Source organism: Nelumbo nucifera, chromosome 2, assembly GCF_055504915.1.
Source record: "Nelumbo nucifera cultivar China Antique chromosome 2, China Antique-T2T, whole genome shotgun sequence".
NCBI classification, from domain to species: Eukaryota; Viridiplantae; Streptophyta; class Magnoliopsida; order Proteales; family Nelumbonaceae; genus Nelumbo; species Nelumbo nucifera.
The window spans coordinates 72,121,925-72,147,245 of NC_142650.1; the positions used below are offsets into that span (position 1 = coordinate 72,121,925).

At 37.3% G+C, this 25,321-nt stretch overlaps 1 protein-coding gene and 1 pseudogene across 6 annotated transcripts in view; one reads left to right on the plus strand and one right to left on the minus strand.

The window, feature by feature from the left end:
* LOC104604130 (uncharacterized) overlaps positions 1–9,619 on the plus strand; it is a 54,369-nt gene extending 44,750 nt beyond the window's left edge. For 2 of the 6 annotated variants that reach the window (XM_010268366.3, XM_010268363.3), the window contains 2 exons: positions 6,710–6,755; positions 9,275–9,619. In XM_010268366.3, coding sequence (XP_010266668.1) covers positions 6,710–6,755; positions 9,275–9,405 — 177 coding nt within the window. In that variant the 3' untranslated portion in view covers positions 9,406–9,619. Of the gene's footprint in view, positions 1–6,709; positions 6,756–7,238; positions 7,709–9,274 lie in introns of those variants that run through there. The other 4 variants (XM_010268364.3, XM_088898136.1, XM_088898137.1 and 1 more) reach the window with 3 other exon arrangements.
* Positions 9,620–20,481: 10,862 nt separating this feature from the next.
* On the minus strand, positions 20,482–25,270 carry LOC104604196 (endoglucanase 9-like; annotated as a pseudogene).
* Positions 25,271–25,321: the final 51 nt, after the last annotated feature.

Below are 25,321 nucleotides of genomic sequence, written 5' to 3' on the forward strand. Positions count from 1 at the left end.
ATACCGAGCACCCCATTAAGTGTGCACATTTAGCTCTTTCCCCCTCCATATTTACTCATGCCACACCACTTTTTTCAAAATTGATCCTCAAATTTGATAGATTCGAAACAATTCCATAGTCAACCTTAGATTCCTAACCCACTGCATATTGCTTGCTTCATAGAAGATAATATCATCAATAAATTGCAAATGGGTTACCACTATATTATGCTTACCAATTCTTCAACCTCTAATCAATTGCATTCTGTGAGCCCTCAAAATTAACCTACTGAAAACATCAGCAACTAAGTTGAGCAGAAACCGGGATAGAGGATCTCCTTGTCTGATCCCTCTACAAGCCAGGAAAAAAACCGCTCACAATCCCATTCACCAACATTGAATGATGAAACGTTTTTAAGTACCCCATTATCCATTTACACCAATTCGCCAAATCATAGGTTTTCTCTACATCCAGTTTGCAGATTGGCCCTTTCTCTCTTCTACACACTCATTTGCTATTAGGATTTGGTCTGTTATTATGTCCATCTTGCACAGTACTTCCTTGTGTGAAAGTCATTACAGAAGGAAGAACCTTTTGGAGCCTCAATGACAAAACCATGCCTATATCTTCGACAACTAGTCACCAAGCTACTCGGCCTGAAATCCTTGGAATGCCCAACCTCCAATTTCTTTGGAATCAGACTCAAGAAAGTTGCATTTAGCCTTGGGTTGATCATAGGAAACTTCTTTTATTACTAATAAAATAAGATTGTCTACAATGTTTAATAAATTGATAACTCAACATATTGATAGATTTTTTTTTTGATAAATAAATAAAACCTTTTATTGATTTGGAAATATTAGCACATACAAGCAGCCCTTGGAGAGGCGCGAGCTGCGATCTCTCCACTAAAGAAGAAAAAAAAAGCAATAAGCTACAATTATTGTGCTCAATACAAAACTTCCCTAGCTGCCCCTTGCTTGGCTAGACAGTCCGCCATAGCATTTGCTGATCTCCCCATCCATCGTATTCTTATGTCCATGCTTCTTGTCAGCACCTTAAACTTTTTAATTTCATTCCTGAAGCACCAAACTACTGACTCTGGGTCCTGCAACCAGCTTATTACAACCTTTGCATCATCTTCAACTATTAGCTGTTCAACCCCTAACTGAGCTGCAAACTCTACACCTTTTGCAGGGAAGCAAACAATTCTGCTCTAGTAGTCTCCCACTCCTAAAGGACCTGAGAAAATAAGTATCACATTCCCACTTGAAGGTTCTTTTCCTTCTCCAAAAAAGTTCTAGCATTCCTTTCTTCCCAAATTGTGCAAATCAATGCAGCTCTTGCACACCTCCACATGATTTTACCCCTTTTCTGCTGCCAAACAAAAGTAGAGGGATCAAAAAGCAATCTTAAATCTACTGGCAAGTTCCAACTGCTCCCAAACAAAGAGAGAAGTCAATCCCATAATTCTACAGAAAAGGAACAAGAAATTAGCAAGTGATAACAGTCCTCACTCTGAGATTTGCAATGGATGCACCAATTGGGGGAAATACAGAGAAAAGGTCTTCTCTTTTGTAGATTGTCCAAGGTATTTACTTTGCCATAGTACACTTCCTAGCAAAAAGCCAAAATCTTAGGGGGAACAGTTCTGCACAAAACTTCCTTAACAGGGAAGGCTTGCTGGATGTTAGAACAGCAAAGGGATTTGAAAAAAAGAAGCACAAGAGAAGAGTCCTTTCGATCGAGGTGTCCAAATTATGTTGTCAGGTTCAAACAAGCTTTCTCAAGAAGGCAGAGTAAACTGACTAAGCATCCCCATCTCATCATTCCTTAAGCCTCTACGAAATCCAAAATCCCAAGTAGGAGCCCAAGGGGTTTCCAATGAGCAACAAAATTTGGAAACAACTTTTTTGTAGCGAGAGATAGAAAACAAGGAGGGGAAAAAGGGGTTTCAGGGGGACATCTCCAACCCAAGTGTCTTCCCAAAAGAGGATGAAGTTGCCATCACACACATCATACCTGATATAACTGAGGAATTAGGGAAGAATACTGTGCATTGCCTTCCAAGGGGTTGCTGAAGTTGCCCACCTTGATACACCATCATCCCATCTATTCTCTGAGCATCCATGTATGCTTCCGATCACCTCATGCCACAACCTGACTCTCTCTAAAGGCCACCTCCACAGCCACTTCCCTAGTAAGGCTGTATTTTTCTGAATTAAGTTCCCTAATCGGAAGCCTCCTTCATCTTTACTCCTACACACCACCTCCCACTTAATTAAATGATCTTCCCTATTTTCCCCTGGTTTCCAAAGAAAGTCTCTCACTAATTTTTCCAACTTAGCTTCCCTAGCTAGGATCCTAAAGACAGAGAGATAGTATGTTGGAAGGTTCGCAAGTGTAGCTCTTATTAAGGTGGTTCTTTCGCTCCACCCTAGCAAAATGTAGTTCTTTTTCCATGAGGCCAATCTCTTCTCTAACTTCTCTACAACTGGACACCAAAACCTACTCTCCCCGAGGATTTGCTCCTAGAGGAAGCCCCAAATAGGTCAAAGGCCAAGTAGAGATAGAACACTCTAAGCACTCTGCAATAGCCTCCACTTCTCTTAATTCCAAATTAACCCCTGCAATGCAATTCTTTTCAAATTTGATTTTCAAATTATAGAGACTTTCAAAGTTTCTAATCAGCATCTTTAAACTTCCCACCCTCTCTTCTCAATCTCAGCCCCCTCACAAAAGATAAAGGTATCATCCGCAAACTGGAAATGGGTAACTAGAGTCTCATTTCTTCCAACTTTCCACCCTCTAACTACACCTTCTCTATCAGCCTTAGAGATTTAACGGCTAAGCATATCAGCAACAAAGGTGAAAGAGGGTCCCCCCCTGCTTGACACCCCTTCTAGCTGAGAAGAAATCCTTCACCGCTCTGTTCACTAGGATTGAATAGTGACAGGAACTAACACAATCTAAGATCCAAGTACTCCACTTTTCACCAAGCTACAGTTTCTTAAGACTTCACTAAGGAACTTCCAGTCCACCATGTCGTAAGCCTTTTCAATATCCAACTTACACACAAAGTCTTTCCTATCAAATCTCCTCAAGTCCTCCACACTTTCATTGGCAATCAATATTTCATCAATTATTTGTCTTCCTTGTACAAAGGCCCCTTCGACTTGGCTGACTAAGGAGGAGATAACTTCTTTATGCCTCAACATATTGATAGATTAAACAATTCTAGAAATGAATATCTCAAAGAAATAAAAGAAAGATGACCTAACAGATATGTCATGTTATAACCCAACTAACAAGCACGGTAGAAGCAGCATTCCCATAACTGTGACCATGAAGAGACACCTTGGCTGAAGAGGAAGTATCAATAGGATAGATTCCATCCACCTCAGGACCACTTCCAATCATCCTCCTCGAAGTCAGATCCTAAAAGTTACAATGATCAGGAAAAAAAAAGTCACCGGGCAATTGAAGATTTTAGTGATATTGCTTAAAGATAAAAGATTAGTACTCAATCTTAGTATCTCTGATCTGGATCTATGATAGGTATCTACTGTACCTAGCAGCATTCAACATTTCCACTGATAGAGGACTAGGAATGGAAGATGTAGGTAATTGTATCTTACCAAAAGTGGAAGCTTCATCCACACTTCTTCATTTAAGATTACTCTTTTTAAACCTTTGAGGTGTAAGATGGGAGAATGCAGCTTCCATCATGTTTCCCATGCATATTTCAGCTTCTTACGCTACCCACATGCTGCTACTCAGCACCACTTCCTTTCCCAATAGATTGAGGTGTCATAGGTTTGGCAGAAACAAGATTTGTATGTCTGGAGTATGTGGCTGCATCATGACCTTCCTTGTATTGTTTTTGTATGGGCAAGAGAATCTTTCTTTAATAACTATCCATAGTTTTCATAAGAAATTTATAAACTTCATGTTTAAGTCTAGAAAATTAACATTTATGAGAAGAAAAAGAAGAAAGGAAAGAAAATTCAAAAAATATAGGGGCTGAACCCCTATTTTTGTTATAAGAAAATTCAAGATAGTTATCTCCATTAAATCTAATAATGGTGACTCGAGTGTTGAGATTATCCCTGGAGAACCCCTGGGTTGCTCCAAGAATCAGCACCTTGTTTGGAATCATCACTATTACTGATCCAGTGATCTGTTCCTCTCAAAAATGATTAAAGCAATTCTTGAAGCTATGTCACAAACAGTTCTCAATCAACAACAAAGAATCCACAGCTTGTTTGGAGTCATAACTATTACTGATCTATTCCTCTCAAAAATGATTAAAGCAATTCTTGAAGCTATGTATCAGACAGTTCTCAATCAACAGCAGCAATAATAAAAGATAGGGTCAAATATAAAAATCTCCCTTGAGGTTTCTAACAATCATAAAAACCTCCCGAGGTTTCACTTTCACAAAACTGCCCCCTTAGTATTGAAAAAACTTGCAGTTACCTCCCTTTTGTTATTGTCTTGGATGGAAAATGTTGGTCTAATGCATTAGTTTTTTTCAAAAATACCCATTATACCCTTGTATCCATCAATTAATTTTCTAAAAAACCCCTAATAGAGTTTTTCACTTTTAATTAAAAAAACTCTCCAAGTCGGATTGAAAAAATAAAGTAATTTTACTCTATAACAATGTTAGGTCTAGTGAAATCTAGAAGGGAAAGTCTGGCATTTTGAGTTATAGTAGAAAAGAAAAAAAACAATAATCTGATATGATAACAGTGAGAAGAGAAAAAGAGAGATCTTAGTGAGAAGAGAAGAAAAGAAGAGACGGGGAGAGGCCAATAATGATCTGGCCACCCCACTCATTATCTTATATACTTGTGAAAAAGATTGATTACAAAGACTAAAATGCCCTTAGTGGGGCGGCTACTGTTCATAACATAAAACAGCTCCAAAAATCAACATAAACTAATGGGCCTTGGGCCCAATAACACTAACTAATGACCCAATAACACTAACTAATGATTATAAACAAGAAAAATCATAAGAAGCTGCTGAATCTCAACAATTATATTGGAAGATGCCCTAATAAGTTGTAAGGGTAATTTTGTAACTTTTGAGTATCCATTACTGGGACGAAGATGGAAGGGAGGTAACTGCAGATTTTTGTAAAACTACAGGGAAGGCTTTTGTTAAAGTGAAACCTCAGGGAAAGTTATTAACTTATTATGATTGTCAGAAACTTCAGAGGTGGTGGTAGGGTGGCTAAGTAAAGAAAACAACAGATTATGGATGTACAGTAACGAGAGGAGGAAGTTTAGGTGGCTGGTTCAAGAGATGGAAGTTAAGATTAGCTGGGTGAAAAGATCAGCTAACTCTTTTGCGGATGGGTTAGCTAAGCAAGGAGTCGAGAGGGAGTCATTGTTTTGGGCACCAGTGTAACTTTTTTCCATTTTGTTCTCGGGAGTGTTTAGCTCCATTTGGAAGATAAGAAAGTTTATCTTCCTCTCTGTAATTACTTTTGTGATTAAGTAATGAAATGTTGTTATTGATAAAAAAAAGGTCAGAAACTTCAGTGGAGGTTTTTATGTTTTACCCTAAAAGATAAAAGTAAATAAGAATGTGGCCCAACAAAACCATTACACAATTAGCCCATAAACTTCAGTGGAGGTTTTTTCCATGCCAACTGGTTGGTATGCCCATTTGGTATGTTCGATGCTTTGTTGCAGCCGAGACCTAGGATCTATTCCCATTGCCACCAGGGTTGGGGAGTTTTAAGGGGATGGGCTACTGCCGTTTTGTACACAAAAAAAAAATGCTATGTCCATACTCCATAGTGTAAAATGTACATAACTTTCCTAATATTTCCATCCCATATTTCCGTTTCCTTGGGTGTGGACACGATATTATTGGAATGGACATATTCCCCAATGAGAGCTACCAGTGCTATGTGGAGTACAAGTGATTGTATTATAACATAAGTTGGCGACAATATTTTAGAATCATTTGCACTTTTTGAGTTTTAATTTTGTTGGAACTGACACTATCGTGTAGTTTTAATGATTTGGAACAAGATATAATTTAAAGGGGTAGACCATGCATTTTTTTATCATTACATAAAATAGCTTTCTATATTTTAGCATATTTAACAATGTTTCTTTCCAATAAAAAAAACATGTTTCTCTGTGTCTATATTCGGATGATCGATCACTGACACCAACATTTTAAACCTTGCCTATGACAATTATTACTATCTTTTATCATTTTTGTTTTTGTATATCCATCATATTTTTCTTCCACTCATATGGCATTTTATTTTTTTAGTAATCATATCAAACAACTTAATCAACCATAAGAAGTCCACATTCCCAACTTAGTAATCATATCCACGCTTGTGAATCTACCTGTGTATTATCTCTCAGTTTTGTCATGGATTTTTCCTTAAGTATTTTCTGGTGATCTCGCTTTATTTAGTCTTTTTTAGTTTAATGCACAGTTTCTATTTAACTAAAATGCTTCATCTACCTCTGGATCTTGTTATCAAACAACTTAATCAACCATAAGAAGTCCACATTCCCAACTTAGTAATCATATCCACGCTTGTGAATCTACCTGTGTATTATCTCTCAGTTTTGTCATGGATTTTTCCTTAAGTATTTTCTGGTGATCTCGCTTTATTTAGTCTTTTTTAGTTTAATGCACAGTTTCTATTTAACTAAAATGCTTCATCTACCTCTGGATCTTGTTATGCAGAGGAGACAAGGAGGTGCTCCATATGGAAGTGGACCATATCGCAGATGTAAGTCCTAATCAGATTTTTCCTTGTTTTACTAGTTAAACTGCTCTTCAAATAATATGCTTATTTTGTGATATTTTGGAACTTAATTTCCTAGTTATCTTTTTTTAACATATTTTGGTATTAAATTTGCTTAATTGTCTTTTATTTTCCATTCAATTATTAGTAGTTAGATGTCTTTATCGCCTACTTTATTCAAATTTAATGGATCCATTAATAGAAAAATTCCTCCATGCTTTTGTTACTTCAGAATTTTTTTACTGTAGGGCAAGGTTTTCGAACTGCCATTGACCCGGACGGTCGGACCATTTGGCCTGGGAATCATCCAGGCAACCGGTTCCGTTTTACCCCAAATCCGGTCTTTGGCCAAAAACCATTGAAAAAGTCAACAACCTGTTGACCCAGGCGGTCGAACCGTCAACCTGTTAAATGGCTTTTGACCGTTTTTTATTTTTAACTATTTTTTATTTTTAATTTGTTTGTTAGAATGGGCCATCTGTTCGAACGGGACGGTCGGACTGCCAACCTGGAAAGCGGTGGCCAGAACGGTTCCGTTTCCGGGTCGTTTTCTAAAACGTTGCTGTAGGGCTTTTTTAACTTTAATTGGTCTTCTAAACTTTCTATTTGCCTTCATTTTAATATCCTTGTCCTAGTACTTGTTATTTTGCAGACTGACTAGCACATTGGATTCGGTTAGAAATACTAATTTAATTATTCAGTCACAATTGAAGACATCAAAGACAACAATTTCTGCTGATCATCGAATTTCATTCTTATCTGATCTGGATGTCAAAGTTTTGTATAAAATGCTCACATGAACGCCAATGAGCACATGAGAAGTTCAAATACTAATTTTTTTGTTCCTTTTGGCCATTTTCTTTTCTTTACCTTGTTTGTACATCCAAACCATTGGTTGATTTTATGAAATTGAAATTCGGGATGACTTTTTGGTCTCTTGGGGTTACCCGCTTATTGGGCGTTGTGTATAGGAATCCATCATATTGTAGCCTGACATTTTAATATTTTCCGATAGTAGGATGGCAACAAAGATTTAGCAGGGTGAAGTTCAGCAATAGCTGGATCTGGGGAGGGCAACCATATGGGTCCAGCGGCCTGATTTTCTAAGTTTCTAACAAGAACATTGAATATATAGAAAAATCAGATTATTTCTAGCCATCGGATTAATATTTTTATACCATTATTTTACTTTATAAGCATTTTTCTCCCAAATGCCCAGTTAAATAGTAGGGATGAGGGGTGAGTAAGGGTTGGTTTGGTTTGGTTCCAAACCTAAAGTATTCAAGTGATCAATCAAGTGAGAACATGGTTTTTGTATCTATGAGTGCTTGGGTTCAAAGTTTCACACCTAAAGTATTCTAAGGCTAGTTCACCAATGTCAATGAAGGCTGGTTTTGGGTTGACTTGGGTAGGGAAAACCCTGGGCCTGAGAACTGATCTGGGTGGGCGTTGGTTCCAAGTATTTGGAAAACCAGATCCTTTCTCGTAACAAATTTGATAGGATTGGTTCAAAGCTGGTTCAAGGTAAGTTCTATTGTTTTGAAAATCGGACCGGATTGGACAGTCGAACCATTTGACCTGGAAAACAGTCATATCTCTGGGTCTGTTTTTCAAGTGGACTGCTTGAAAAAAAACTGTTGAATTAGTCGGAAAACCATTGACTTAGGTGGTTGAATTGCTAAACCGTTCGACCCAGGTAGTGCGGTTCACGGTTTAATAAAATGTTTGTTATTTAATTATTGAAGAGCATTTATAGGGAGGAGATCGAGAGACGGTGGAGGGATAGAAATGAGATTTAGATCTGAAAACACTGTCCGGTGATGGGAGTCATCACAGCTGCTGCCATCATCATCGCCAGTGAACCGCCTCTTCCTCCTTTCCTTCCCTTTTCTTTTCTTTCCCAGCCAACATCCACTTCTGACCTGGAAGCCAGTTGTCAGAGCGGTTTCGGTTCCAGGTCTATGTTTAAAACCTTGGTTCTATTTGGTTCTGGGTAGAATCTACCCATTAGCTTATTCCTATTAAATTGAGTGAAAGTCAGATGGTTTATTAGTGCCAGCCTAACTATTAGATTGAATCCATGGGAAAAATGTTTCCACAGACCAAAATTTGGCCAACTTCCAAGTGCTAAGCTGAGAAAGAAGTCAGTTAAATAAGAAACTAAATCCCAAGTTACAGAACTATGATTCTTTGAAAACATTCTCCCCAACTATGGTTGTAGGTTGGGTATGACGAATTGGAAAAAACCAGGTTTGGAGGCAATTGAACAGTGGGGTTGATTGGAAGAATGGTTCGATTTCAATTTAGGTGGTCTCTCTCCGGTAACAACGAGATGACTTTAGCTGGGTTTTAGTTGCGGTTTAACTTATCTGCTAGTTTGTTTTACTTGCTTTTGTTCCTGTATTTTGCAATGGTCAATCCCCAAAGTACCAGGTGAGCCATCATCTATTGATCTGTTTCCATCCAATTCATATTAATATTAAGATTTTTATCTTGTTTTACAGCACTGATTGATTTATTGGGTCAATGGGTTCGGGCGCAAATCATGCTATTAGCAAAGTTTGCATTTTTAATCGAAGATACTTTAATTGAAGACGCTGTGTATCGATCGATATTGATGCATATCGGGCGATAGAATGCTTGTATCACTCTGTTAAGTATGCACGATTTATAGAATACGTTTCCATTCATAACGTATCCTGTATCGTCACGTTTTCATTCATAACGTATCCTGTATCGTCTTAATTCAATACTGATACGATATGCCCCATATCAAATATATTGTATCAATGTACATGCCCAAATTTACTGCATATCTAACAAAAGTAGATACGAATGAGTTTTAGTAACACACGACTTGAGTTGGTTTTGTAATATTGCGATTATTTTAACTATTGTTATGTCATGATCCTGTATTAGCAACATCGGATGATGGAGTTGAACTAGGTTGGATGCGTTAATAAACAACCGTGACTTATGGCAGCTGAGTAAGGATCCAACCAGTCATCAAACAGAGAGCTTTAATAAAAGACTACTAAGAGCCAACAGAATATAAAGAATAAGGTCTCTTTTGGATGTTAGCATACATTAGTTCAGCAGCAACAGTAGTAATAGGGGTATTCACGGTTTGGTTAATCGAATTGTGGGGCATTTTTTTTTAACCGAACCGGTAGTATCGGTTTTTAGAAAATTGGTAACTAGAATTGAACCGAAACCAGTTGATTAACTGGTTGATCAGTTCGGTTAACTATCAGTTCAGTTTGTTGGTTTCTCGTTTTTTAGTTTTTACATTATATATAATAAAAATTATAAATATATATAAAATATTATGTTTTAAATAATAAATAATATATTATAAATATATATTTATATATAATGCATATTTATTAATTTATAACATATAAAAATATAAAATATATATAATATACATAAATATATAAAATATATAGAAACTTATGTATATTGGTTAGTTCAGTTAACCGCCGGTTTTTTATATTGGTTAACTGTAACCGAACTGGTACCTTCGGTTTTTTTTTTAAACATTGACCAGTTCAGTTAACCGATTTTTCGATTCAATTTCAGCCGGTTTTTTCGATCGGTTCGAATTTTCAATTTTTTTGCTCACCCCTAAGTAGAAAGATTATCGCCTATAGATTTGACCTTTGGAATTTGTGATAGATTGAGCGCATTCATTGTTTTTGTTTGAAGTTGACATCAGAGTTGCAGAGCACGAGATTGAGATTAGGAATGAGAAGCAAAAGACTAGGGTTGTCAATGGGTTGGGTCCGACCCGATGGACCTGGACCGATTGAACCGCTTCTGGTTCTATAATTTGTCCCAATGGGTCAGTTTCAATTCCGAATAAATTGTTTCGATTATTCTCGGTTTGGAACCGGGTCCACCATGTCCCAAACCGACTTGGACCCAACCCGGCCTTATATAATTTTAATGTATAATATATATAATAGTTAATAGTTAATAGATTATATATTTTATTTAATATTTTAAACATATGCCCAAAATGGTCATTTCAGTATGGTTTCATTCAAACCCCTACCCAAATGAGCCTTTTTTGTTTTCTTCTTCAATATTGGAAAGGCTAAAACGAATCGAAAAGGTACATACAAGCCCAATGTAGATTTATGAATTCCACTGAAGATCTATAAACATTTAAAATGTCAAAACCCCCCACTCTATACATCAATGCCTCTGTGAATTGACATCAATTTCGAGTTGGCACCTACCCCAATTGTACTTTTGGCCTAAAAATTCTGACCTTGGGCTGAACCGTCTTTCTCCCAAAACGAATATGGAAGTTTCTTCTTCATTGGAAAGGCAAAAATGAAGCTGGAGTTTTCTTCTCCATTCAAACGGCAAAGGGAAAAGGGGCTACAGTTGAGACAACCTAATCTTCTCTCTCTCCGTTTGTCTGTCTCTCCTATCTTGCTGTTAGTATATTCTCTCTTGTTGCTCTCGTCTTTGTCACTGTTAGTCTCCTTTCTCGCCAGTCTCTTCTTTCTCTGTGGTTTCTTCTTTCTCCGCCATTACTCTATTTCTCGTGTTTTAGTTTTTACCAGTTGATTTCTTTTTTTTTGTTAATAGTTGATCTTCACTTCTTTACTATTGAACTCAACTATTGGGATTAGGCCATTAAGGGTATTGTTTGAAATCAATCTCCAGTGTTGAACTTGGTTGTTGGGATTAAGTCATTAAGGGTTTTGCTTGAAATCAATCTTTGATGGAGCGCGATCTGGATGCTCCTAGCTGGAGGACAGCTTGGACGTCGGTTACTTAGTTGGCTAGTCGAACTACAAGGCAAACAGGTCTCAGAGGACCTGGGGTGGCTTGCCCGGTGTGGTCGCTACGATGCTTAAATTAGTACTCAATGTGTGCGAGCTGAAAGCTTGATAGCAAGTAAGCTAGAATGCAATAAATTGTGCGTACCTTGGGTCACTGGGGTAAATTCCCTTATATAGATGAGCTGCCGTGAGTCTCACGGAACACCTCCGAGATCCTCAGGCCACACTGTTAGGAGTTCATTCCGCTCTAGAAGGCTTATCATGTCCGTCCGGTCTGGGCGAGATGAGGATAAGACCTAAAGTCGTGCGGCCTGATCCCAAAGAGTTCGGAGACAGCTGGCTTGCTTCTAGAAGTCCGCTACGTGTCACCTCTGCAGGTCGGGCCATCACAAGGTTACATCCACTTGTCCACTAATTAGTAGGTTGAGCCAAATCACCCCTCATCAATCTCCATTGTTGTACTCGGCTATTGGGAGTTTGAAATCGATCTCCATTGTTGAACTCAGATGTTGTCTATTTCTCAAAGGTTTATTAGTAACGGGTCCATCGGGTTGGACCTAACTATTCCGAAAACCGATTAATTTGGTTTTGGTTCCAAGATTTACAGACCCTATAGGGTCTGGTTTGGCTCTGGTCCATGATATTTTTTGTTGGTTTGGGACCTGTTCTACCATGTTCCGAACCAGACTCGGCCCATTGACAGCCCTACAAAAGACCTAGCAAGTGCAGCCTAAACTTGTGTAGTAATTAGGCCACTACTTGAGGAGAACCCCCTCTGCTAATGAAGAGATTAGCACACTTAATACAAGTTTGTCTGCTTGAATCTATGCCTAATATGCTGGATTAGGAACCATACAATCAGGATCGATTGATCTAGAATATGAGCTAGTTGGTTGATGGGTCAAGGGTTCTTCCATGAACTAGTCCCATCAACTAATGAGCAACATTGAAAGGAATTAATAAATAAAATGATTGAGTTCAAGGGGTGCATTCACTAATATTGCCTTTCAAAGTAAATAATTGAGTTCAAGGTGCATTCACTAATATTGGCTAATTGTTAAATTCGGATATCAACCAATCGCATTAAGATCTATTTATTTTTCATTGATTCACCTTTCAGAAAATGTACTTTGATGTTTAACAAAGATGTATTTACCAATATTCAGCCAATCACATCTTTTGTTAGGCCACTGCAGTGGACGCACCATAGATTTTGCCTAAATAATTCACACTTGGTAGTTTGAGGGATAGACAATGCATGATATTGGGTATGCTAAATTTTCTTGGAGAGAAGTTGGAAGCCACTGCACTTCAGCCCTCCTAAATGGGCCCTGTCAGCTGCTTAATTCTCTTGTCAGTTGAAATCACCTATTAGGAGTGATCATGGGCCGGGCTTTGCCTTCATAACAATGGGCTTAGGCTAGGCCTGGGGCTGGCCTGGCCCACATTATAGGCCTAAAAATATAAGCCCAGGCCTGGCCCTACATGGGCCCGGGTCAGGGCGAGCCAAGATTCCAGGCTTAATTATTGTATTTCAGTTCCAAAATTAAACAAGTGTACTTTTTTTCACTTATTGTCGTGGAGACTATAATAACCTGTAAGAAACTTTAAATTTAATATCAAGATAAAAGCTTCTAACATAAAAGAAATTAAATAATTATACCTTGTAATTTATAAGTTTCAATTGGTCATTAGTATGTTAAAAATGATAATTTTAACAAATCAATTCTTCTATCAACAAAAAATCAACCTAGAACCTATAATATCTATCAAAAAATGACCATCCATTGTCATGTAATATCCACAAAACAACTTTAAACATCTCGGGCTCCATCTTCCTTTCAACTCCTTCAAATGAAAAATGAAGTAAAAAAGATATTAGCAAACTAAGAAAAGATAGTTCAAATTAATGTAAATAAATAAATAATAAAATATTGAAAATGGTTTCAATTTGACCCAAAACATGCAACCACTCTAAACTTCAGATTTATCTTCATCAATGGAGTTTTCATCACTAAAAGATTCGTCTTTTGGTGAGGGAGAGGGTCAGTCCGGGCCAGGGTGAAATGATCACCCCTATCACCAACCACATAAAACTGTGTTGTTGGACCAATCATATTGAAACCGTTGATGCTTGAAATGAGACACCACTCTCCAAACGGGCCCTGCCAGTTGCATGATTCTTTTGTCAACTGAAACCACTAATCCAAGTTAAACTGTATTGTTGGGCCAATCATATTTTAAATGGTTGATGCTTCAAGCGAGGCACCACTCTCCAAATTAAGGGAGCAATTCCATGAGCAAAATGCTAGTGGAAAGTACTTGGATAAATATTTTTAAAGAACCCATAATTCACAAAAAGAGACAAAATCCCCCATGCCCCAACACAGAGTAATAAGGAAGGCCATATTCATATATGTAGTAGTTCCAAATGCCAAACCTCCTAATTTTTTATTTTTTCTGAGCAAACATATACCCAAGAAAGATGTATTCTTCTTCTTGGGAAAAGAAGCTCAAAAGATGCCAATAAAATATTACCTAAACTTAAGAATTTTGTTATTGGTTTGATTTTCCTCTATGGTTTTGGTGATATCTTAGCCAAACATGCAACTTCTCTACATTAAACCAAATCTTTTTTCCAACAACAATGGAGAAAAAGAAAGTGAACAAACTAAGATAAAAAACTCAAAAAGACAACATAATTCTTTTTACAAGGCATGCTTTTCCTTGAAGATTCTTGCCAACTCTTTCCTCAAAGGAAGATTATTTGCTTATCATGAAATAAAATTTCATATAATTTAAAAATTATGAAACCAAATCTTTTTTCCAACAACAATGGAGAAAAAGAAAGTGAACAAACTAAGATAAAAAACTCAAAAAGACAACATAGTTCTTTTTACAAGGCATGCTTTTCCTTAAAGATTCTTGCCAACTCTTTCCTCAAAGGAAGATTATTTGCTTATCATGAAATAAAATTTCATATAATTTAAAAATTATGAAATCCGGTGTTCCAAAAGAATACATTTGCTTTGCTGCATACATTTTTTATGTATAAAAAAATCAAATCAAGGTTGGAGAAACAGGCAATCACTCTGTTGCTTTGGGCCAGCCCACATCTTAGGCATCTCTTCCCCTTCTATGAGTGTTTTCTTTTTTTTCCTTATATCCCTCTCCTCAATAGCAATCAAATATAAAAAGTGAACTCCTAACATGATCAATTACTAGATTGGAGAGAAAAAGAAAAGGAGGATCATCACCAATAGCCAATCTCTAAGGCTTCCATGGTGCTGGAGGTGGTGGAGGAACTGAAAATATTAGTGGGATGGCTAAGAATATGGCGTTCTTGTCAATCCCACTCTTCGCACCTGACAAAGTCACAAGAGAAACGACTAAACCTGCATTGCCAGCTAGTGTGGGTTCTGTAAAATTGTAGTTTGAACAAACATCCCAAAACCTATCATGCTTGTCAGGGCCAGCAACCATGGCTCCAACCATCATATTGGGATTGAACTTTGGATTGTTACTCCATTTCCATTCTCCTTCTTAATAGTGGACGAACAACAATAAACAAAAGAAGAGGGAAAGGGGGAGAGAAAGGAGAAGGTAGAAGAGAAGAAAGAAGATTCGCGAACTCAAACTTCTGTCTGGAGGCGTTAGATTACATTAATATTTATAGGGTGACCATAATTAAAAGGGAAAATACCCTTGTGCCCTTGATGAGATTAAAGTACAAGAGCAATTACAAAAGAACTACTTTAAAAAGACCAAACAGATCCTAACTAAGTAGAATAAGAATATAAATATAAAACAAACTATTTCAGCACTCCCCCTCAAGATGGGACATAGATGTCAATCATGCTCAACTTGTCACACAAATTATTATGTTGCACATGATGAAGGCCCTTAGTGAAGATGTCTGCAAATTGTTCTTTCGAGTTAACATATGAAATGCACACTTCTCGATTCACAAGTTTTTCTCCAATAAAAAGCTTGTCCACTTCGATGTGTTTTGTTCTTTCATGGAGGACTGGATTAGCAGCAATATTGATAGTAACTTTATTGTCACAGTAGAGTGACATGGGGTTGTTAATTGTAAAACCCAATTCACCTGATAGGTTTTTATTCATATGATTTCAACAACTCCATAAGACATAGCTTTGTATTCCGCTTCAGCACTAGACCTAACCACCTCACTTTGCTTCTTACTTTTTTAGGTGACTAAGTTTCCTCCCACAAAGGTACAATACCCACTGGTAGACTTTTTGCTATCGACTACCCATGCCCAATCGACATTTATATACACTTCAACTTTCAAATTCCCATGTTTCTGGAATAGTAACCCGGCTCATAAGAACTTCTTGAGGTTTCTAAGGATCCTTTTTGCAACTTCAAAGTGAGTTGTCTTAGGATTATGCATGAACTGACTAAGGACATCCACTGCATAGGCAATATTAGGTTTGGCCATAGGCAAATATAAGAGTCTCCCTACAAAATTCTTTGGAACTTCTTCACATCTTTCAAAGACTCCCCTTGACTGTCTCCCAGTTGATGGTTAGGTTCAATGGGTGAATTAATTGTCTTCAATCCTAACTTGCTTGTATCCTCTAATAGATCTAGTACATAATTCCTTTGGGCAATAAAGATACCTTTTTAGAACGAGCGACTTCAATTCCCAATAAATAATGTAAGGGTCCTAGATCATTCATCTCGAATTGGGTGGTTAAGAATTTCTTCAGCTTCTGTATTTTAGTCATTTAGTCTCCTGTGACCACTATGTCATAAACATACACAATTAAAGTTTCAATTTTTCTTTCACCTTTCTTCACAAATAGAGTATGATTTGATTGACATTGTTTGAACCCCACTTGGTGAATGGCTAAGTGAAACTTACTAAACCAGGCCCAAGGTGATTGTTTCAACCCATATAATGATTTTTTTAACCTGCACACCTTCTTCTCACTGCTTTTGGCACAAAAGCCTGGAGGTTGAGTCATGTACACCTCGTCCTCGAGTACACCATTCAAGAATGCATTCTTAATGTCCAACTGGTGAACTTCCCAGTCGATATTCGATGCCAATGAAAGGAGGATCCTGATAGAATTCATCTTGGCTACTGGAGCAAAGGTCTCTGCATAGTTTACTCCATATACCTATGTAAACCCTTTTGCCACCAATCTGGCTTTGTGATTTTCTACTGTATCATTAGCCCTATGCTTTACTGTGAATACCCACTTGCATCCCACTGGTTTCTTCTCTTTAGGAAGATCTACCAACTCCCAGGTGCCATTTTTGTAGATGCATTAATTTCTTCCTTCATTGTAATTGTCCATTCATGTTTGGATAAAGCTTCTACCACATTCTTAGGAACATAAACAATATCAATGGAGGAAAAGAACACACAATATGAAGGTGAAATATGATCATAGGACAAAGTGAGAGATATGATGATTAATAGTACAAGATTTAACACCCTTTCTCTTAGCAATAGGAACATCAAGATCATCAATAGCAGAGAGATCAATATCAAGAGGTGCAGGCATATCAGTGGGAACAAGTGTATTTGGGTGATAATGAAGATTTGCCCCTAGAGAGTCTGATGATGTTGGTTGTATAGTTTTAGGTTCCACGACTCTTAAACTTTACTGGCTTTTATGGCGATGAAGAAAGACATGAAATGGAGGAGGATCAGGAAGAGGAGGTAATTGAGCCTTTGTGTGTTTCTCCTCAACCCTATTCTCCCCCTGAGGAAAGACTAAGAAATGTTGACTCTCAAAGAAGGATACATCTATGGAGACATAGTACTTGTGTGAACTAGGGTCGTAGTAACAGTAAACCTTTTGAGATAAGGAGTAACCAAGGAAAACACAAGGAATGGCACGAGAATTGAGCTTACAATGAGTAGGGGACAAGTCATGAACAAAGCAACAACACCCAAAGACACGCATTGGAATAGGAGATAGATGAGCTTTAGGAAACAATAGTTGACGTGGGGTCTTATACTCTTGTAACCGAGATGGTATACGGTTGATGATATATGCAGCACACATAACAACATCCATCGAAAACCATTTTGGAACATTCATATGGAGTAATAAACCACGAGCTACTTTGAGGAGATGGTGATTTTTTCTTTTAGTGACATTGTTTTGCTGGAGTTAGCACAAGAACTCCGATGAAGAGATCCACACGAAGCAAAGGACTCCGTGAGATCACTATGAAAGTACTCCTTTGCATTGTCCAATTGGAAAATATGAATCTCAGTTTGGAACTTTATCTCTAGATCGCATAGGATAAACCCAAGTATATTTAGAGTAGTCATCAATCAAAGTAATGAAATACTTATATTCAGTCTCAAAAGATAGAGTAATAGGGCCCCAAACATCATAATAGACAATATGAATTAGAAATTCAGATATTTCATTTCTTAAAGGAAAAAAAATTTTTACAATGTTTGCTTAATTAACATGTCTGACATTATAACTCAGTAACTGATAAAGACTTAAATAACTCTAGAAACATAAGTTTTAATGATTCAAAAGAAAGATGACCAAAACGACTATGCCATAAGTATGTGTAACTCTCACTTGATGAACTTACAAACTCTGTAGCCACAAGACCAACTTTATTCTCCAACATGTAGAAACCATCCACCATGCTTCCTTTACCAATCATCTTCCCCGATGCCAAATCCTGAAACACACGAAGAAGGAAATGAGTTAACTGAACAATTCAAAGAGTAGTACTACTAATGGAAAGTAAATTGATAGGTAATTTAGGAACATACAACACATTAGAGAGGGTAAGACCAAGTGGAAGAGAAATGGTTCCTTGGCCGGATATGGTGGAGAATGATCCATCAGCTAGTCTCACCTTATCTCTCCTAGTGAGGAGGTTGTATACTTGAAATGAAGTTGACTTACTAGTCATATGGTTTGAGGCTCTAGAGTCAATTATCCAAGGGGAATTAAAAGTATGAGATGACACATAGAAAGCAATGGCAATGTTACCTGATGTAGACACAAAGGAGGTAGAAGGAGTACTAGGGCCAGAATCAATCTAATGAAGTGTCCTAGCATATAATTCCAAATGATCACGAAAAGAGTTGATAATCTCTTCCTTGGGCTCAGAACTAGGGGCTCGCTCTTAAGGTACCATCGGACTAGTCTCTTGAGATGCCACATTTGTTGAGTTATATTTCTTCTGATAATACTAGGATGGCTTCTTACTCTAATCAGATGCTGATTTCTTTCTCAATTCTTGAGCCCATTTAGGCTTCCCATGGAGGTCCCAACATGTGCTTATAGTGTATCTGGTCTTCTGACAATGAATCCATCAAAGTTTATCTTTGTCATCCACTCTCTTTTATGAATCATCATTCTTAAAAGAGCTTCTGACATTTGAGTTTGTACCTCCTCGGACAGCTAGAGCAATTGGCTCCCGCTCTGCACAATTCCTTACACTTCTTTTTCTCTCTTCAAACTGAACTAAAGCATAAACTTCTGGAACTAAAGGTAAGTCTTTACTTCCTAAGATATGTACCCTAATAAACTCATATGTAGGATTCATCCCCAAAAGAAAAGCAAATACTCGTTGCTGGGAAACAAGTAACTTGTAGGCCCTTACATCTTCATCACACTTCCAATTCACGTTTTGGTAATGATCTAGTTCCTTCCATGTTGATGCCAGATTTGAGTAGTACACTGAGAGACTTCTCTCCCCTGCTTGCAAGTGTAGGATTCAACTTGCAGTTGATATATCTTGGCATAGTGCCTTTGCTCTAAGTAGGTAGGTTTCGCTTGATCCCATATTTCACAAGTTGTTTCAGCCCACTTGAATGTTTTCCTTACTTGTGGCAGCATGGAAACCAAGAGCCATGACATCACCATACTATTTTCTTGGTTTCACCTATCATATTCAACACTTTCAGTCTTAGGTTCCTTCACTTTACCATTAATATATCCTATTTTCCCCCTAACAGTAATGTAGACTTTAATTCCCTAGACCATTCAATGTAGTTCAGTCCATCAAAGGGAATTACAGCCATAGGAAAACTCATATCCATCCCCCCACTCATTTCATTTTGACCTCTTGAAACCCCAAAAGTTATAAAATTCTTAGAGGACATGGTTATAGACACTATTTAGTTTCAACACACAACTTTGGATCCCTCGTAACACCAAAAACAAATCCTAGAAACACCCCAAATAAGGTTTAGATTAGTTACAAATTGAACACAAACTAGCACCAATCCTCAAAAAAAAAAAAAAAAAGGTTTAGATTGATTTCAGATATGTACAGAATTAATAGTTCCAACCTGCCAAGCTTCCAAGAGCGTCTTAGTGCATTAACCACCAAAGAGATCCTCAGAATATTGTAGTTACACCAAAAACTAGAAATAATAGGTCATCCGTGACCTATAAGCATCCAAGGAAAGAGGTTTAAACCTCACAATTTTTTTCTGACAAAATTCTGTAGACCAACTTCATTGAGTTTTTTCTTGGCACACGACCAAGATAAGAGAAGAAGGAAAAGGAGAAGACTTGTATCAGTTGTAGGTTAGTTTTTCTGTTCTCAGTCTGGAGAAGACATCAAGATGAAGGGGAAGATCTTGTTCGATCTGCTCTCAAATCCAATAGAGTTGCTCTGATACCATCTTAACAGTGGACGAATAGTAGTAAACAAAAGAAGAGGGGGAGGGAGAGAGAAGGGAGAAAGTGGAAGAGAAGAAAGAAGATTGGCGATTGGTGCCAGATTGCTTTAGTATTTATAGGGTGGCCATAATTAAAAGAGAAAAGACCCTTGTTCCCCTGATGAGATTAAAGTACGAGAACAATAATAAAAGAACTACTTTAAACAGACCAAATAGGCCCTAACAAAGCAGAATATGAATATGAATATAAATATAAAATAAACTATTTCAACACTCCTTTACAGTTATACTTAATCCTGTTCTTGGGGATTGAAGCACCTTTGTGGTGCACGTGTTTTGGATAACAATTTCCAAAGCCCAAAACATAACTCATATTCTGAGGATTCATTCCAAGAATATAATTGATCTATCAAAACCCAAAATTATTTTTTCAGTTGCTCTCCATAACCTAATTGATTTATATGCTAAAGTCCAATAAGACATATAGGGGTGGCAATTTTTCACCCAACTCGTTGAACCCATCCAACCCATCCAGTATCTAACCCACCCAACCTGCCCATTTACTTGGCGGGTTGTGTAATCGAACCACAACCCAACCTACCCATTTAAGTGGGTTGGGTTGTGGATAACCATTGGGTTAACCATTATAGACATAAGTATTAATTTCTTAACTTTTTTTTTAATTTTCTTTATTTGAATTAAATAATTTATAATTAATACATTCATTTTCTATTAATTATTGACTAAATTTAGTTTTGTCTTGAATCAACATACTTCACCCAACATAAATCCAAATCAATTTGACCCGAGTCCGAACCAGTTCAATGTGGTCCGACCCAATCTATCATATACCGATTCAGATTGACCCGAATTTGAATTAGACACCAGGCAGACCCGACCCAGCATAAGTCGATCCTGGTCAACCTGAATCCAAAACTGACGGGCCTGGATAGGGCCCAGACCCTAGACCCACCCGCTTGCTTTTCACGGTTTGTATATGTACAACTTGACTTGAATCCAGACCGGTCCGATTTACTTCTCTTGACCCACTTTGGGCCAGTCAGTTCGGTCCCAAACCCGTGTACAAACCTGATATTAGAAGACCCAAGTCAATCCATCATTAACTAAACTAGTCTGATCTGGTATGACCAATTTGAACCGGACTGGTCGGGGTCTGGTCTGACCAGACTGATCCGGATCTAAACGTTTCAACCACTCTTCATGTGATTAGCTCAAACTCGATCCAATTAGACAGTTTAAGTTGGTCTAACCGGTATAAACCTTAGTGGTTCATCAAATCCGAAACCCGAACATAGTTAAATGGCTTTGTGTATAACATGCATGTAATGTGATTTGAACCTTCACCACTTGTGTAAATAGCAACTACTATTGCCACCAAGCTATGACCACCTTATTTGTTAAGAAGGAGTGGTTTTTTGTTTTAACATAAATATAAGATTATTGGGTTTGGGCGGATTGGATTGGGTTAAAGCGGGATTGGGTTGAACCCAACCCATTTAATTTTATATAACTGGACAATTAACGGGTTAGTGGGTTAAATGGGTTGGGTTGAAGCTCAGCCCAAACCAAACCCAACCAACCCGCGCAATTGCCACCACTAAAGACATCAATTGAGAAGAAATTAGAACCACAATACCACCCTAGTGTATTTGTAGCATCAAGAGAGTCACTATACAAGGCAGCTAGGAAAGCTGTGTTGACCACATATTGTAGAGGTTGAGGCATTCCATGGTTTAATTGTATCAAACCTCCTGAATAGTGAAAGTGAAAAAAAATTACACTGGAATCCAAAGTAATATATAAAGACATTATTACAAGTTCAGTGTAGTAAGGCAGGCAAACCTTTTGTTTGATTAAAGATGGTGAAAATTGGTAAGTATGAACACATGAATATGCTAGTCTAGTGGTAAAAAGTCCTCAAAATTTCTTCATATGGATAACCAGGACTCAAGAACAATCTTAATCTACTTAAAAGCACCTGAGATGAAGACCAATAAACATTAGATCAATGTTTGGTACAATTGTAAAATCTTGGTCTAAGGTGTGAGAATGCAGGTTTGAGTTTGACAGCAAAAACTTTGTGCAAGAAAAATTTGAGGGTTAGATTCATATACAATCTACTCTTCCAAGACCCTGGATAACCAGGATCAGTATTGGGGGAAATGACCATTACGTAGAAATGGAAATGCTACTCAAAGATCAAAGAGTATAACATGACAAGACAAGATTGGTATACAATTATCTGCTAAAACATTCAAACTCAAGTGCACAATCCACTAATAAAATCTACCCTTTGTCTAATTGAAATTACATGGGATGAGCCTGTCAATTGTTACTGAAAAAATGTAAAGATATGTGTAAATGCATTCACTTACTTAAGCACTAGCAAGCTTGTTATCCTAGCTTAGAACCTCATAATTTGGTTCACGCAAAAAGAACAAGCATGTTTAGCGAGAGTTGGGTGAATAGCCAGTTGAAGGTAGGAGGAATTTCCCTTGGCATAATACAACCAAGCTGCACCCTACACAAACTCATCCCAGTAACTAGTGGAATTATAGAAGATTATAGGATTTGTGCTACCTGCAATATATCTACCTTGTACCTCCCTTGCAAACTTAAACAGTGTTCTGGCACCATGAGCAAGTTTCTGGGAATAGGTCTTGCTATCTTTAAACATAATAGATGCAGTAGATAAAGCAATAGCCATCTCAGCTACAGGATCTGAGCAACTATGGCATTCATACACAGGCCTAGGATAATTTATGTCCTCAAGCCACACCCAACAGTAATGATCATTAGGATCATGACATTTTGAGGTATTCCCAACACCAACTTGCTAGAAAAGAGAATAAATAGGTCAGTCCAAATGTGCTTGGTGAAAATTGGACAACAAAAATAGTTCAAGCATTCTTAAATGCAATTTCATTGCAAGAGGAAAAAAAGTACCACAATTTGCAGTAATAATTTCTTAAAGCTAAAGCATATTCCATAGCCAAAAGAGTGGATGAATATACATTTTGGACTGCCAAAAGAATGGCTGCAAATTGTTTCTTTAGAGTGCAGATTTCATACATAAAGTTACTTTTCAATTGGATGCTACAATGTTAGAGATGGACATCACTTTCACCCTTTATTTTGAAACATTATATCCAAGCATTTGGTAAACTATATAGTGGAATGTAGATTGCTTCCAAAGCTTCCATACAATCACAGGGAAAGAAAGCATTTTAGTTATTAGAACCAACAAAGATCTAAATCTTCACTAAATTAACGGATTGGGGACTTAGTTTAGCTGTGCAGAGATCTGACCAATGGTATCAATAGAGGAATTGAAAGTCTTGAGCACAGATAATCAGTTCCCCACTTGATAATATCTTTTATATGGTTAAGCTCCCTGACAACTTCATACTTTGCATTGTAGTCTATGACACACCAACTCAATATGGTCATGGCAAAAGATGTAAAAAAATTGAATTTGATAGCATCTCCAGCGTCATAATACCCAGCCACCAGATTCATGTTAATAGAATTGTCGGAGAGACCATCTCTCTTACTAGAATTTCCCCTCTAACTAACATTGTTATGCCTAGGAAGTGGTGCAGTTGTGAATTTCAGACAAAGTGAGGAAGAAAAATAAGAAGTAGTAACAATTAATCATAGAGCACCAAAGGATGCAGATTCGAAGCAAAAGAGAACAAATCTAAATGAATCCGGTCGAGATTCTATTAGAAAAAAGAAGTAAATTCAAAAGAAATTTTGAGAATTTGAGGATCCAAGGAAAAATGAATCAAACAATGGAAATCAACCAAAATCTTTCAACAAAAAAATTGGGTCTTGTGAGTTAGTGAAATAAGAACTTACAACGCTGAGTATTGAAGAACATGAGGAAATGAAACATTATACCTAAGAAATTGGTAAACAACAATGTGGAATGTAGATTGATTTCTGAACTTCCATACAATCACAAGGGAAATAAAGCATTTTAGTTATTAGAACCCAAAGAGATCTAAACCTTCAATTAATTAAGGGACTAGAGACCTACTTTACTTGTGCAGAGATCCAATCAATGGTATCAACAGGAGAATTGAAAGTCTTCAACGGATAATCAATTGCCCACTTGATAATATCTTTTATATGGTTAAGCTCCCCGATAGCTTTATACTTTGCATTGTAGTCTATGACATGCCAACTCAACATAGTTATGGCGAAAGAGTAGGGCCAACTCAACATAGTCATGCATCCTATCTTCTTCAAGGATGCATATAGACTTTAGTTTTTCAGTGAGCTCCCAACAACTTAAATGGATGAATCTTCCCTAGTGATTTTTGCTTTGTTGATTTAGAAGTACCTTCCCCCTATGTGCATGTTTGCATTCCTTTACTGCCCCCTGTTTTGTGATAAAATCACTTTTTGAAGGAAGTCTCATCCAGATCATCTCCACCATATCGTCTCCTCTGTTGTCAATGAGATTCTCGACCATTCCCCTGCCTCAGTTACCACTAGTAAACCATCATGGTTAAACTTATTTGAATCAAACTCGAAGGATTTTGATCATATTACTGAAGTCTTTCTCATCATTTCCGAAAATGTGAGTCTCCTATCGTCATCAGCGTCTGGCACCTTACTTCCTCCTTAGGTATTGACAACCTTTGCACTTTAACTAAACATATTGATATATCAAACAATTGTAGAAATAAATATCTCAAAGAAACAAAGGAAAGATGACACAAATAGATATGTCATTTCATAACCCAACTAACAAACACGGTAGAAGCAACATTCCCATAACTATGACCATGAAGAGACACTTTGGTTAAAGAGGAAGTATCAATAGGATAGATTCCATCTACCTCACGACCACTTCCAATAATCCTGTTTGAATTTAGATCCTAAAAGTTACAATGATCGGGGAAAAAAAGTCATCGAACAATTCAAGATTTTAGTGATATTACTTAAAGATAAAAGATTAGTAAAAAAAATACCTGATATACAATTGATAGAACAGAAATATTGATGAAATTCTTAGTCATGTTGTCTAAAGCCTCATAATCAATAATCAAAGGTGTATTGGGGTTAAATAT